Source organism: Egretta garzetta, unplaced genomic scaffold (genome assembly GCF_000687185.1).
Source record: "Egretta garzetta isolate BGI_Z169 unplaced genomic scaffold, ASM68718v1 scaffold292, whole genome shotgun sequence".
Classification (NCBI taxonomy): Eukaryota; Metazoa; Chordata; class Aves; order Pelecaniformes; family Ardeidae; genus Egretta; species Egretta garzetta.
In genome coordinates, this window is record NW_009258789.1 from 1,492,019 (window position 1) to 1,505,396 (window position 13,378).

The 13,378-nt window shown below is 38.2% G+C and overlaps 2 protein-coding genes across 3 annotated transcripts in view; one reads left to right on the top strand and one right to left on the bottom strand.

Moving 5' to 3' along the window:
• The window catches only part of DNAH3 (dynein axonemal heavy chain 3), a 60,524-nt gene extending 47,152 nt beyond the window's left edge, over positions 1-13,372 (top strand). Inside the window, exons 51-60 of the mRNA XM_035889227.1 lie at positions 801-2,942; positions 3,871-4,096; positions 4,426-4,670; positions 6,105-6,221; positions 7,274-7,428; positions 8,197-8,364; positions 9,811-9,953; positions 11,092-11,296; positions 12,634-12,771; positions 12,943-13,372. Of these exons, the coding sequence (XP_035745120.1) occupies positions 801-2,942; positions 3,871-4,096; positions 4,426-4,670; positions 6,105-6,221; positions 7,274-7,428; positions 8,197-8,364; positions 9,811-9,953; positions 11,092-11,296; positions 12,634-12,771; positions 12,943-13,296 (3,893 nt within the window). The 3' untranslated portion in view covers positions 13,297-13,372. The remainder of the gene's footprint in view (positions 1-800; positions 2,943-3,870; positions 4,097-4,425; positions 4,671-6,104; positions 6,222-7,273; positions 7,429-8,196; positions 8,365-9,810; positions 9,954-11,091; positions 11,297-12,633; positions 12,772-12,942) is intronic.
• The window catches only part of LYRM1 (LYR motif containing 1), a 17,051-nt gene continuing 16,795 nt past the window's right edge, over positions 13,123-13,378 (bottom strand). The window contains exon 6 of one of the 2 annotated variants that reach the window (XR_004841299.1): positions 13,123-13,147. The gene's annotated coding sequence lies outside the window, so the exon portion shown is untranslated. The remainder of the gene's footprint in view (positions 13,148-13,378) is intronic. The other variant, XR_004841298.1, reaches the window with a different exon arrangement.

Consider the following 13,378-nt stretch of genomic DNA (forward strand, 5'->3'; position numbering starts at 1 on the left):
TCAATGACTTCTAAGTACACTGAGTAGCTAAGAGCTGCTTTTGCCATTGTAACATATTGCACTTGCTTGACACTGTTGTACAAGCTTTGTAAATATGATCCCAGTCACCAGCACAAAATCATCTCTTCAACTTGCTTTGACCTACTCTTGAGGTTTGCATTGCCTTGAGGAACTCTGGGAGCTGGAGATGTGCTGCACACCATTCACCTGTATTTTCCCCTCTAATCCCTGCTACCAAACTCTGCTAGTTATACTGGGAGACAGAATTCTAGCTATACCCCTGCCATAGGCAATTGCTCTAACAAGCTCTTTCTGTGTGAGTTATGTTGTTATTGTGGGGTTTCACAGGATTTGCAAGGTAGAAAAGGAGAGAGACCTTTTTCTTTCACTTTTCTACCTTGTGCCCCCACAGTTCAACCCTTCATAACTGAAAATAAGAATTCTATAAATGTCTTTCATCCAAAATTGTCTTACCTAGATTAGGATGGAATGCTTTCACATAGTTACTAATATATCTAATAAACTATGCTAAGAAAGACTGAATAGTAAATTGTTTCCCTCATTTTGCTTGGTTGATTTAGAATTAATATGTAATTAATAAACATGACATAGGCTAGTGATGCTGAAGTTCCTGTCTGAATTTCTTTAGGTAATGACTTTCCCAAACTAGTTAACAGTGGTTGCATAGTAAAATTCTGTTGCAAAATCATTTATGTTAATTCTTCATATTATGTTGCAAGTATTTTTTCAGTTTGAACATGCATGTTTTAAGCCTGATTTTGGTCTTACTTGCAATATAGGTAAAATGCTAGAAGACTACTGGGGGCCGTCTAGAAAAATTCTTGGAGATCTGAAATTCCTTGAGAGCTTAAAGACGTATGACAAAGATAATATTCCTCCCGCTATAATGAAGAGAATTAGAGAGAGGTTTATTGATCATCCAGATTTTCAGCCAGCTGTCATAAAAAATGTCTCCTCTGCCTGTGAAGGACTATGCAAGTGGGTGAGAGCCATGGAGGTATATGACCGAGTTGCAAAAGTGGTTGCCCCAAAGCGCGAACGTTTGAGAGCTGCAGAAGCATTACTGGACGTTCAAATGCAGAAGCTAAAAACAAAACAAGCAGAACTTAAGGAGGTAGTTGATCGCCTCCAAGCTTTGAATGATGAGTTTGACAACATGAATGACCGGAAGAGAGAATTAGAAAATAATATTGAACTCTGTTCACAGAAACTTGTGAGAGCTGAACAGCTAATTAGTGGTCTTGGTGGAGAGAAAGATAGATGGACAGAAGCTGCACGACTACTAGGAATCCGGTACATAGACCTTACAGGAGATGTGTTGTTATCATCAGGAACTGTGGCTTATTTGGGAGCCTTTACTGTAGATTACCGCGTAAAATGTCAAAAGCAATGGCAGGTCCTGTGCAATGAAAAGAACATTCCATGCTCCAGTGATTTTAGCTTAAGTAATACCTTAGGGGATCCAGTCAAAATCCGTGCATGGCAGATTGCTGGATTGCCAATTGATTCTTTTTCTATTGACAATGGCATAATTGTTTCTAACTCAAGAAGATGGGCTTTAATGATAGATCCTCAAAGGCAAGCTAACAAGTGGGTGAAAAATATGGAGAAAACTAACAGGCTGTCAGTTATCAAATTATCTGACACACATTATGTGAGGACATTAGAAAATGCTATTCAGCTTGGAACACCAGTCTTGCTAGAAAATATTGGTGAAGAACTAGATGCTTTCATAGAACCCATTTTATTAAAGCTAACATTCAAACAACAAGGAGTAGAATACATGAAATTAGGGGAAAATGTAATTGAATATTCAAGAGATTTCAGGTTTTACATAACAACCCGCTTAAGAAATCCTCATTACCTTCCTGAAGTGGCTGTGAAAGTTTGTCTACTCAACTTCATGATTACACCTTTGGGTCTTCAGGACCAACTTCTTGGAATTGTAGCTGCAGAGGAAAAGCCTGAGCTAGAAGTAAAGAAAAATAAGCTAATTATAGAAGGTGCAGCTAACAAGAAACAACTGAAGGAAATAGAAGATAAAATCCTGGAGATCCTTTCCAATTCAGAAGGAAACATCTTAGAAGATGAAACAGCAATTAATATTTTGTCTTCATCCAAAGAGTTATCTGAAGAAATCTCTGAAAAGCAAAAAATTGCCTCTGTAACTGAGATGCAAATAGATTCTACTCGAATGGGGTATAAGCCAGTTGCTATTCATTCAGCTGTTGTCTTCTTCTGCATCTCTGATCTGGCAAACATTGAACCTATGTACCAGTATTCACTGATTTGGTTCATTAACTTGTATGTTCAGTCTATTGCTAAAAGCAAAAAGAGTGAAGATCTAGAAGAGAGAATTAAAAATATAACCGAGCATTTCACAACAAGCATCTATAATAATGTCTGTCGTTCACTGTTCGAAAAGGATAAGCTGTTGTTCTCCTTCCTTCTGACAGTAGGCATTATGAAAGGAAAAGACCAAATAGATGATGAGGTTTGGCGTTTCCTACTGACAGGAGGTGTTGCTCTTGATAATCCTCACCCCAATCCAGCTCCAGATTGGATGTCCGACAAATCATGGGCTGAGCTTGTACGTGCATCTAGTCTGACAAACCTCCACGGACTGATGGAACACGTAAGAGAGAATTTTTCAAAGTGGAAACTAATATATGACTCTGTAAGACCCCATGAAGAAGCCTTCCCAGATGTGTGGAGCACACTGATGGGGTTAGATCGCATGGTTATTCTCAGATGTTTGAGACCTGACAAAATTATTCCAGCAGTGCAGGAGTTCATTGTGGAAAATATGGGAAGATCATTTATTGAACCACCTACTTTTGATCTTGGAAGAAGTTACAGTGATTCAAATTGTTGTGCCCCTTTGATTTTTGTATTATCACCAGGCGCTGATCCTATGGCAGGTGAGATTGGTATTAAAAAAATCTTTTTTAATCTGGCTAAATATCACTGAGTGTGACGAAACTGATAATAGTGCAGGCTCCTTCATTTGATCTTTAAATTGTCTTTAAAGTACAATACAGCAGTGATGGAATATCAAACATTTTCATCTGCCCATATATATACAATGATAGTAAAATTGCTAGAGGGTGGAATGAAATGTCTAGGTCTCTGAGCAGCAATTCAGGGATCTAACAGCTTGTAACATCCAGACCAGTTTATAATTTATGCTTGTATTACAATTCTTTCAGTGGGTGTTTGGGAGTTGCCCCAGTCTTTGTCACAACCCCTCCTCCGGAAAGTTTCCTCCTTCTCAGTTACTAATTAAATGGTGTGTATGACCACACTTAAAAACACATCTGTTAGATGTCCTTTAAAAAATAACCACCCAGATTATTTTTAAACCTGTTTTTCTGCCAAAAGAATTGTAATATGGAGCCATACTGTAAGGATGTATTTCCAGGAGGTACTTGTTTTGATGGCAAAGCTGGAGGGTTATTTTTAACCAGATCTAAAGATCCAATTTACAGCTCAATTCCCATAAACAACTGTACCCATGCAACAGAGAGAGTATAGAGCTGTAGTGCAGGCTGGAACTGAGCATTCAGGGCTAAAGGAGAGGACAGGCATTTAACCTGGCTAGTTGTTTTTTTTTTTCCTAGTATTACTTTATACACCTAAATTTTAGCATATGCCTCAGAAACAGTGACTGATACAGCATTTAATACTACTTCTGGGTTATTGAGGTGGTTTTAGGTTTGGGTTTTTTTTTTTCAGTTGAGTAAAGTATTTATTGACTTTTGCCCATTTAATTACTTTTTACATTATAAAAATGGTGAATATAACATAGATGTACTTTCTAATAGAGTTTGTCTTTCTTTGCCATCATAGCTTTGCTAAAATTTGCTGATGATGTTGGCATGGGAGGCTCAAACATTCAAACTATTTCGCTTGGACAGGGCCAGGGCCCAATAGCAGCAAAAATGATTTATCAGGCTATTACTGATGGAACCTGGGTAGTGTTACAAAACTGCCATCTTGCAACTAGCTGGATGCCTGCTTTGGAAAAAATCTGCGAGGAAGTTATAGTGCCCGAGAATACCAATGATAAGTTCAGGTAGGAGTTTTAATATTTTGCTTTTTTAAATGGGAGTATTTCTTGTTTGCTGAAGACACTAGTAAAAAGAAATGAAACTTCTTTTGTGTGCACAATTAAGTATAACGTTCATATCGTTTATGTGCAGTGATAAAATAAAGATACCTAATTAGGATGTCATCTTTTCTACCTGTCCAATATAATCTACTTTATGCCTGCATTTTAGAACAAATTTAGATGTTATCATTGTAGTCAAGCAAGTAATAAAACCTAGTCTTCTGCAGATCAATACTGAGGATTTGTCAATATTGATGATTTTTTGATAATGTGCTTTTTTAAATTCTTTTCAGGTTGTGGTTAACTAGTTACCCATCAGAAAAGTTTCCTGTTAGTATCCTCCAGAATGGCATCAAAATGACGAATGAGCCTCCAAAAGGAGTTAGAGCGAACATTCTTCGATCATACCTTAATGACCCAATCTCCGACCCTGTGTTCTTTAGCAGTTGCCAAAAGCCAGAAATGTGGCAAAAACTGCTGTTTGGCCTTTGCTTTTTTCATGCTATTGTGCAGGAAAGGAGAAACTTTGGCCCACTGGGTAAGGTTTAGATTATTTTTTAGGTTGTTTCAAAAAGATTAGTAGTTTTGAAACACATTATTGGAGCCTCTCTGTAAAAAGGCAGTATTGTTGTTAGCGATATTACAAGAGTGCAATCTGTATTGCACAGAACACAATGAAGTTTAAAAGCTGTTATTTGCAGGGATTCTTATTCAGGCGAAGCTACTCTTGAAGCTACTAAAAGTGTTACCTAGGGGAGAACTAGAAGACTAGAAAGTACCAGTTTTCCAAGTAAATATATTATACAATAGTTATATTAAATTATTGCTTACTCAATAATTAATTTATTCTTACTAACTACAGTAATTTATCCATCAAATCTAGTTCCATTTTAAATTTTCATAGTTAAAGATGTGTCTTCTTCAATTCTGCTTTTGTTATTTATGTGTATGCTTTGTTTTAGCAAAGCTAATGCATATGTTTACTTGGTGTGAAACTGAAATCTCTGTAGCTGCAGTGTGTTGTTCATAACCCAGCAAAGAAAAGATATGTATCAGTAAGATTTGTGGTTGAGCTTTTTCTATAATCTTAAAATATTTAGAAAACTATATAGAGTTCTGAAGTTTTTCATAAAATGCAGAAATGTATGGAATTATAGTTTCCATTTTTATAACTATGTAGAGCTTAGATTCTCCACTGGTGTACGTGAAGTTCTCAGCCTCTCTCCACTCCACCTGAGTCTGCCTTTGTCATTACAGTAACTGTTAGGCTTTGACTGAAAGCTACTGGCCTTATTTTAATAGGCTGTTGCTTAAATAAACACTGGACTGCCAGAATGAAGATACTAATTTATTGATTTAAATAAAAATATGTTTTCTGTGAGTGACAAAGAGGTCATTTTCAAAAGCAACATCTACTGCTTAACGTGACCGGCTGTGTGGGGGAAGAAGGATAGTTGTAGCCGTAGCCCTAATTTTTTGGTTTGCGTTAGGTGTATAGGTTTTCTGAAGGATTCTCGTATCTGAAGTGTTCTCTTTTGTTTTAATTGTATCATTACTCTGAATGTCATATACAAACAGCATTAATAGATGGGCAGATTGATTAAAAATTAAAATCAATCAATATTCTCCTGTTCTCATCATCTCCAGATAGCAACAGATTAGTTGAAAGTACTGTGCAGGTCTGTGTTCTGCTTCAGGTAAAAAATAATTTTTCAGCCATGTGCGATGCCAAAATGCCTGTGCTTATATTTGAATTATATAGAATGATGGTAATAGTGCCTTAGGATACAATATCGTTATGGAGTCATATGCTCCCTTGTGCAATAAACAACCCAGGCTGTTTCTAGGTACTGTCTGGCAGCTGTTATCTTTAGCTCTGTGGCAGCAGTGTAGTACCAATACCATAATTTCCTGAGCATGGTTATCAGGTACCATGCACCATTGCGCTGTATATCTTTCCTGAATCAAACAGGTTGGAATATTCCATATGAGTTCAATGAATCTGACCTCCGAATTAGTATGCGACAGATCCAAATGTTTCTGAACGAGTATGAAGAAATCCCGTTTGAAGCTCTGACATATCTAACAGGTACGGGCATTGCACCCTCTAACATGTGTTGACTTTGTTAGGCACTTTCAGCCAGTACAGCGATAAACTGATGAGTTCTTGACAAGTTGAGTGGATTCCATTCAGTTTACTTTCTTGGCCTTCCACATACAGACAAGTTGAATCCCAAACCCTCAGATGTCATTTCTGTCTTGGCTCATATATTGCTAGAAGAATTATGAATGGGCCAGCAAACCTCCTGGTCTTTGTTTCATATATGTCAAATAAAAACATCAATGGCCTCTGTTTCACCTTAGCTGATCAATGTGATCCTGACACAGTAAGCATTGGCAGTTTACCAAAGGATGTGATAATACTCATCTGCTTAAAGCAGGAGGTGTTGACCTGTGTAAATAACCTGGTTGCTCTGGCTATTCAGTTCTCTTTCTTAGACAGCTGCTTCTTGGCACTCCTTTGTCAACCATTGAAGATAACTCCTGATTTTTGCTAATATTATGATTATTATGAAAAAGAATTTTGGTAGTCAGGATTAAAGTACTAACTGTGAGCTTTTAACTGTTTTCTGTACTTTATATCAGTGTAAACCTCCCCTCATTGCTTGTCCATTACTTAAATTTATCCAGCCCCTTCTGCACAGGGGTATTGCATATTTGTGATCCCTTGTTTTCTACTGTATACATACATAATCAGGTTAAGTTTGCATGAAAGAAACAAGAAAAGGATCAGCTATATAGTACTGTTCAGATCTTGACAGTTCTAAAACTTCTTAGAAATAAGAATTTCAAGCAAAAGAGCTTTCATTTAAAACATCAGATTATTTACTGTGCCATTAGTAGCAGTTTCTCAGACCAACTCATAGTGTTCCTTTTATCATCAAGACTCACAAAGTTGGCCCATGGTTCCAAACGTGTTAAAGTGCCTAATTTCCATTGAATCAATTGAAGTAGAGGGCCTAAAAACTTTTTAAGACCTGGAGCATAGAACTTCAAATTATTGGAGCTATACATTATTGCAAAACCATTTTGTTCATTAACTTTCAATTTTTCATCCTGGTTTTCTTTGTCCTTTCCCAGGGGAATGTAACTATGGAGGTAGAGTAACAGATGATAAAGACAGGCGTCTTCTCCTGTCCCTTCTTTCCATAGTCTATAGCAAGGATATAGAGCAGGACAAGTATATGCTTGCTCCTGGAGATGACTACTACATACCACCACATGGCCCATATGAGGTGAGAAGATAACAGATGTAAATTCTCTCCGAGTTATTGGAAAAAACCCTTATGTACACTGTACTTTGATATGCTGGATACAACAAATAGAACATAAAAAACCCCCATAAGATCACAAAGCTATACCAGAATATATCTTATGTATGAAAAATGAATCTGGTACTTAATATCTAACACACCCCAGTGGAGATGTAGTGATCATCCAATATTCTGATGTTTGTTGATGCAAAGAGCCCCCTGTGCAGGTTTCAGGTACAGTTCTAGAAATCCAATGGGCTTAAAGAATTTACAGGGTACTTCTGCATCCTCTTGCAACCACTTTGCCTTGAAAGCAATGATCAGAATGAGGAGGTAGAATGGCAGGTATATATGCAATTTTCATCCCCTTTTTCCCTTCTAGCGGCTGCAGAGAGAGAAGGAATTATGCTCAAATCCCACCTTTTTCTGTAGCCTGCAGTTTTAGGGGTGGTACATACAGCATCCTGCCCTCTTCTGTGACTCCTACCAGCGTTCCTTGTGTATTTCTAATGTTTTTCTTGCTTTCTCTTGCTATTTACATGAGGGTGGTAAGAACAATTCCTCAGTGAGTCTTTGAACCATTCAAAACTTTTATATTTATCTCTGTGGACTAAGTCAATTCCTGGATGTACTTAACTGGGACCTTATGTGTTTGACTGTAAATTAGAATGTTCTGTCCAAATTTGGTTTACTGATCATTTATGAATATATCATTGCATGATTTCTGGTATCTAAATGTTTCTTTTACAGTCTTACATTGAATACCTACGAAGTTTACCAATTACAACACACCCTGAAGTGTTTGGGCTTCATGAAAATGCAGACATCACCAAGGATAACCAGGAAACTAACCAGCTTTTCAGTGGAGTGCTTCTGACTTTGCCTAGAGAAGCAGGGGGAAGTGGGAAATCCCCTCAGGTAACTGGGGAAGAAAGAGCAACTTGCACTCTGGAAAGGTGCCGTTTCCTGTCATGCCCTAGGTCTCAGTAATCCAAGACCTCTCATGCCATGGCTGTGGCACTGGGAATAGATGTGAATGTCCCTGTAGAGAAGCAGACAGATTTGGCATAGAAGAACCTTTAAAGATGGAAGATACCCTAATGACTTTGAATTCAAATAGGTTAATACCACACAACACCACCTGGTTGAGTAGAACATGCAGTCTGAATAGGAATGTTTCTTTCATATTTCATGTTTTAAAATAAGTGCTTCACTTCAGTTATGAATTGTAGTTAGAGCACAGTTAACAATCACAGTTGGTAAAAGCACCTCAAATCCCATCCATCTCTAGGCAATTTTAAAATATGACATTTAATTCCAGTCTACAAATTCCAGTGATGGAGGTTCATGCACTGGCTTGACTTCATCTAGCAGTGGTTGTATGACCATCCCTAGGGGACAGACTCCAGAGTGCCAGGAAATTGCATCAAGTCATTCAGCCATTAGGAAACCCATGTAAGCCCCTTAGAGGCAAAAGTTGTCTTCCTGGTGAAGTCTGTGCTGTAATAGCATTTCCAGTCTGTTATTACTCATGGAATGCTTGGGTTTTGAGATACAATTTTTTGCTTCCCCTTGGCTGCTTCAGTTTCTACAGTCCCAAACATGTAACTGCGTTTGACTTGTGTGGCACAAAGAAAGGAAGCAGTTTGGCAGAATGGAATCACTTGGACACGAACCTCACTGTCATCTACCCCTCCATGGGACCTGGTTGTGAAGATGCTGGGAATTTCTTTCCTTCATCCTGTCCTGGCAGTGCAGGTTACTCAGACCAAATCCGTGCCCCTTCGAGACATAAATAAAGGACCTTTCAAGCCCCTCAGATTTGACTTTGATGTTTTATACACAAGTGGCTTCTTGAAAAGTGGAATCAATGGATCGTCATTCCCTGCAGGGTTGTCTAATGATGGTATTCTCTTATAGAAGATACCCTAATACCTTATAATACCTACTTCCATATGCTGTAAGTAAAGCTTCTCTCGTGGCTGGGGTATTCCTGTGGTCTTCCCATGCTGCAGACTTTGCCTTTTCCTTCATTGTGGCAGTAATAGGATTATGCTTGTCTGCCCTACTGCCTGTTTCCTTAGAAGTTGCCCAAAACCTTTTTGCAAATGAAACTGAAATTACTAACAAATTTAAAATTATTGAGAAGGGAAAAGGAGCAAGCAGGCACATGCAGAGACAGACAGGATGTTGCACAAAGAGAGTAAGAGCATGTGAGCATTATTTCTTTAGGAAAATGGACTAAAATATGTGGTTACACAGAAAAAATACAAAATCTATAGTGTTTTGAGGAATTTATTGAACAAAATAGTAAAAAAAAAAAAAAAGGGAAATTCCTCATTCACTACAAACTTTTGATTTCAGGAAGTTGTTGAAGACTTGGCGCAGGACATCCTATCCAAATTACCAAGTGATTTTGATATTAAAGAGGTTATGAAGCTATACCCAGTACTTTATGAAGAGTCCATGAATACAGTTCTCAGGCAAGAACTAATTCGATTTAACAGGTATGGCTCAGTGTTTTGTGTAGCATTACTAATACTGAAATATACTTAACGTTCATCAGTGCTAGCCATTCACAAGCCTTAAACAGTTATAAGCCTTTTACAATACATTGTTCTTAACATGATAGATCCTGGTTTGGATGAACCTTTTAAAAAGACTTGAAAGCTGCAGCTGACTACCTGAATATAGAAATAGTATCTATATTCTTGGAGTATGAACTTAAATCAGATTTTGGAGTTTCTTGTGTTGAGGTAGGGCAGCCTACCTTACTCTTTAAAATATACCCAGGCCCCAATATTCACAGCACACTATGTTAATTAGTGCTGCAATCTTTAAAGCTCTTGTCACTTGATTTCCCTTGTCTAGAATGGGAATTTTCACCATCTTTCATTTCTCTGTGTGTTTTTTCTTTCTTTCCTTGTGCTGGTTTTGGCTGGGGTAGAGTTAATTTTCTTCATAGTAGCAAGCATGAGGCTATGTTTTGGATTTGTGCTGGAAACAGGGTTGATAACATTGGGATGTTTTAATTACTGCTGAGCAGGGCTTACACAGAGTCAAGGCCTTTTCTGCCTCTCACCCCAACGCACCAGCGAGGAGGCTGGGGGGTGCACAAGAAGTTGGGAGGGGACACAACCAGGACAGCTGACCCCAACTGACCAAAGAGATGTTCCATTCCATATGATGTTATGCTCAGCATAGAAAGCTGTTTGTTTTTCCAAGTAACTGTTACGCATGATGGAACCCTGCTTTCCTGGGGATAGTGGGAAGGAGGGAATTAATTCCTTGTTTTGCTTTGCTTGTGTGTGCAGCTTTTGCCTTACCTATTAAACTGTCTTTATCTCAACCCACAAGTTTTTTTCTCACTTTTACTCTTCTGATTTACTCCCCCATCCCACTTGATGGGGAGTGAACAAGCAGCTGTGTGATGCTTAGAACCGGCTGGGGCTAAGCTATGACATTGTTTTTTCAGAGTTAAGAGTTTTGGTAACTACTGGTAAGATAAGGAATTTCTGACAGGACATTTACCAGCTTTGATTGGTTCTTCATTCAAGTTGGACCCAGAGGTCTTTAGCCAGATAGTAGGAAGTAAATAATGAGATGACAAGATGACAGTTTTTTGTGTTTTTTTTTAATCTTAAGGCTCACTGAAGTTGTTCGGAGCAGTCTCATTAATTTAGGCAAAGCTATTAAAGGCCAAGTGTTGATGTCATCTGAACTTGAAGATGTTTTCAACAGCATGCTAATGGGAAAAGTACCATCAATGTGGGCTGCCAAATCCTATCCATCGCTGAAGCCACTGGGGAGTTACGTGTCCGATCTGTTCTGTCGTTTGGTCTTCTTCCAGGTATGCTAAACTGAGACTGACAGGTCTAAGGACTCAGTAGTTGAAAGCTGAATGGGTAGGCTGAATGGGTAGAATGTCTATCAGTACTGTCCTCACTCAGCAGTACCCTTATAGCTCCAGATTTTGAACTACTTGCACATACTCATGAACAGATATATTCTGCATTAAGAGCATTGCAATTAGCTGTGCAATTGCTCAGCATGGTGAGTTGGGAGTATAATCCTTTGGTGCTAATCCAGTGCTGCATTTGGTAGTTTCCATTTTTCTATTTCTAGAAGATGCATTTTACTTTGCACTGATGCCTTAATGACTTCCCTGCTCAAAGGACACTGAACCAGGCATGAGAATGCTTTAGAAACAGTGCATAACAGGCACTATTAAATTTTATATATATGACTGTAAATCTCTTTTTAATAAAGTTTAATAAAAAGTGACACCACTTCCACACACTTACTGAACAAGCTATTTTATTTCTTCCTCACCCTTCCATTATTTCCTTTTGCACTCTTGGCGCTCTCTTTAAATTACTCAAGGTTTCAGATGTACCTTAAATAGCTGAGGTACTGAGATGGGGGTTGGACTAGATGACCTCTAGAGGTCCATTCCAACCCAAAACATTCTATGATTCTATGTAGTGGAACCCTATAGAAGCAGAGGAGGAAGCTAGAAAGAAGTGTCTGAAAGATTTGTATAAGCAGCAGAGTTTCCTGTTTGCTGGATCAGAGTACCATATGGGCTTCTTTTGACTCCAAATGGTTCAGAGTAGTGTGGGGACATTCTGCCCTTGCCTTGTTTTTCTTACTGCCTTTGTGGTATCCTACAAGGATCTCCTTGTCTGGCATTTTTGTACTAGAATGATTTCCTCTACTAGGATCTGATGTGTTGCTCTCGTGAGCGCCCTCACAGTGATCAGTGAAGATGCTATGTAAGAAAATTTGGCCTTTTTTCATGTTAGAAGACTGGTGTTTACAAGACCATAAAAGAGGGTATATTGATAAAAGTGTCCAAATCAAATCTTTTTTTTTTTTTTTTTTGCTGGCTAGTATCTAGACATACCAAAAGATGTTTATGCTACTTTCTGAAATTTTTTTCTTCTTAGTAGCACTGAGTTCTGGTTGTTTCAGAATGTTGCTGTCATCATAAATAACTGACTTCTGTGATTTGTTGTCTTTGAAAAATATAGAACTAATGGTAGTATCCAGAGGGTCCCATCGAGATTTAGATCTCATTGTGCTGTTTGAGCGTATCTGAAAAGACATTAGTTTTCTGGTGAATTGGCACAGTGAAGCCACAGAATGTTTTTTTTTCTTGTGTTTGTTTTTTCTCTCCATATTCAGGATTGGGTCATCAATGGGCCGCCCACAGTCTTTTGGCTCTCAGGATTCTTCTTCACTCAGTCTTTTTTGACAGGTGTTTTACAAAACTATGCCAGAAAATACACCATCCCAATTGACCATATTGGATTTGAATTTGAGGTAAGAGATTTTGTTTTTCTTGAACAGCTTGGAACATGTTCTGGGGCAGCAAGGAATAGAGTTTTCAGATGAAAAGAAATTTTATTTAAAGGAGTAATTTCAGACTATCACTTATAGGATTTAATACACTCCAGATAAAAATGAAATCAAGCAATGGTTTGATCATTCTAGGTGATGAAACAGGAGCACACAATGGAGCAAATGCCAGAAGATGGGGCTTATGTGAGAGGCCTTTTTTTGGAAGGTGCACGATGGGATAGAGAATCCTCGGTAATTGGAGAATCACTTCCAAAAATCCTTTATGATTCTTTGCCCATAATTTGGCTGAAACCTGGAGAAAGTTCTAGATTTCTTCATATGAACATCTATTCATGCCCTGTATACAAGACAAGTGCAAGAAGAGGTGTCTTATCCACTACTGGCCACTCAACCAACTATGTTCTGTCAATTGAACTCCCTTCAGACAAGCCCCAGAAACACTGGATAAATCGAGGTGTGGCAGCACTATGCCAGTTAGATGACTGACAGTATGCAAGTCAAAACAACTCGCGTTTTGTTATTAAAAGATACACTTTACTCCCCAATGGCTGCAGTTTTTTTTTTTTTT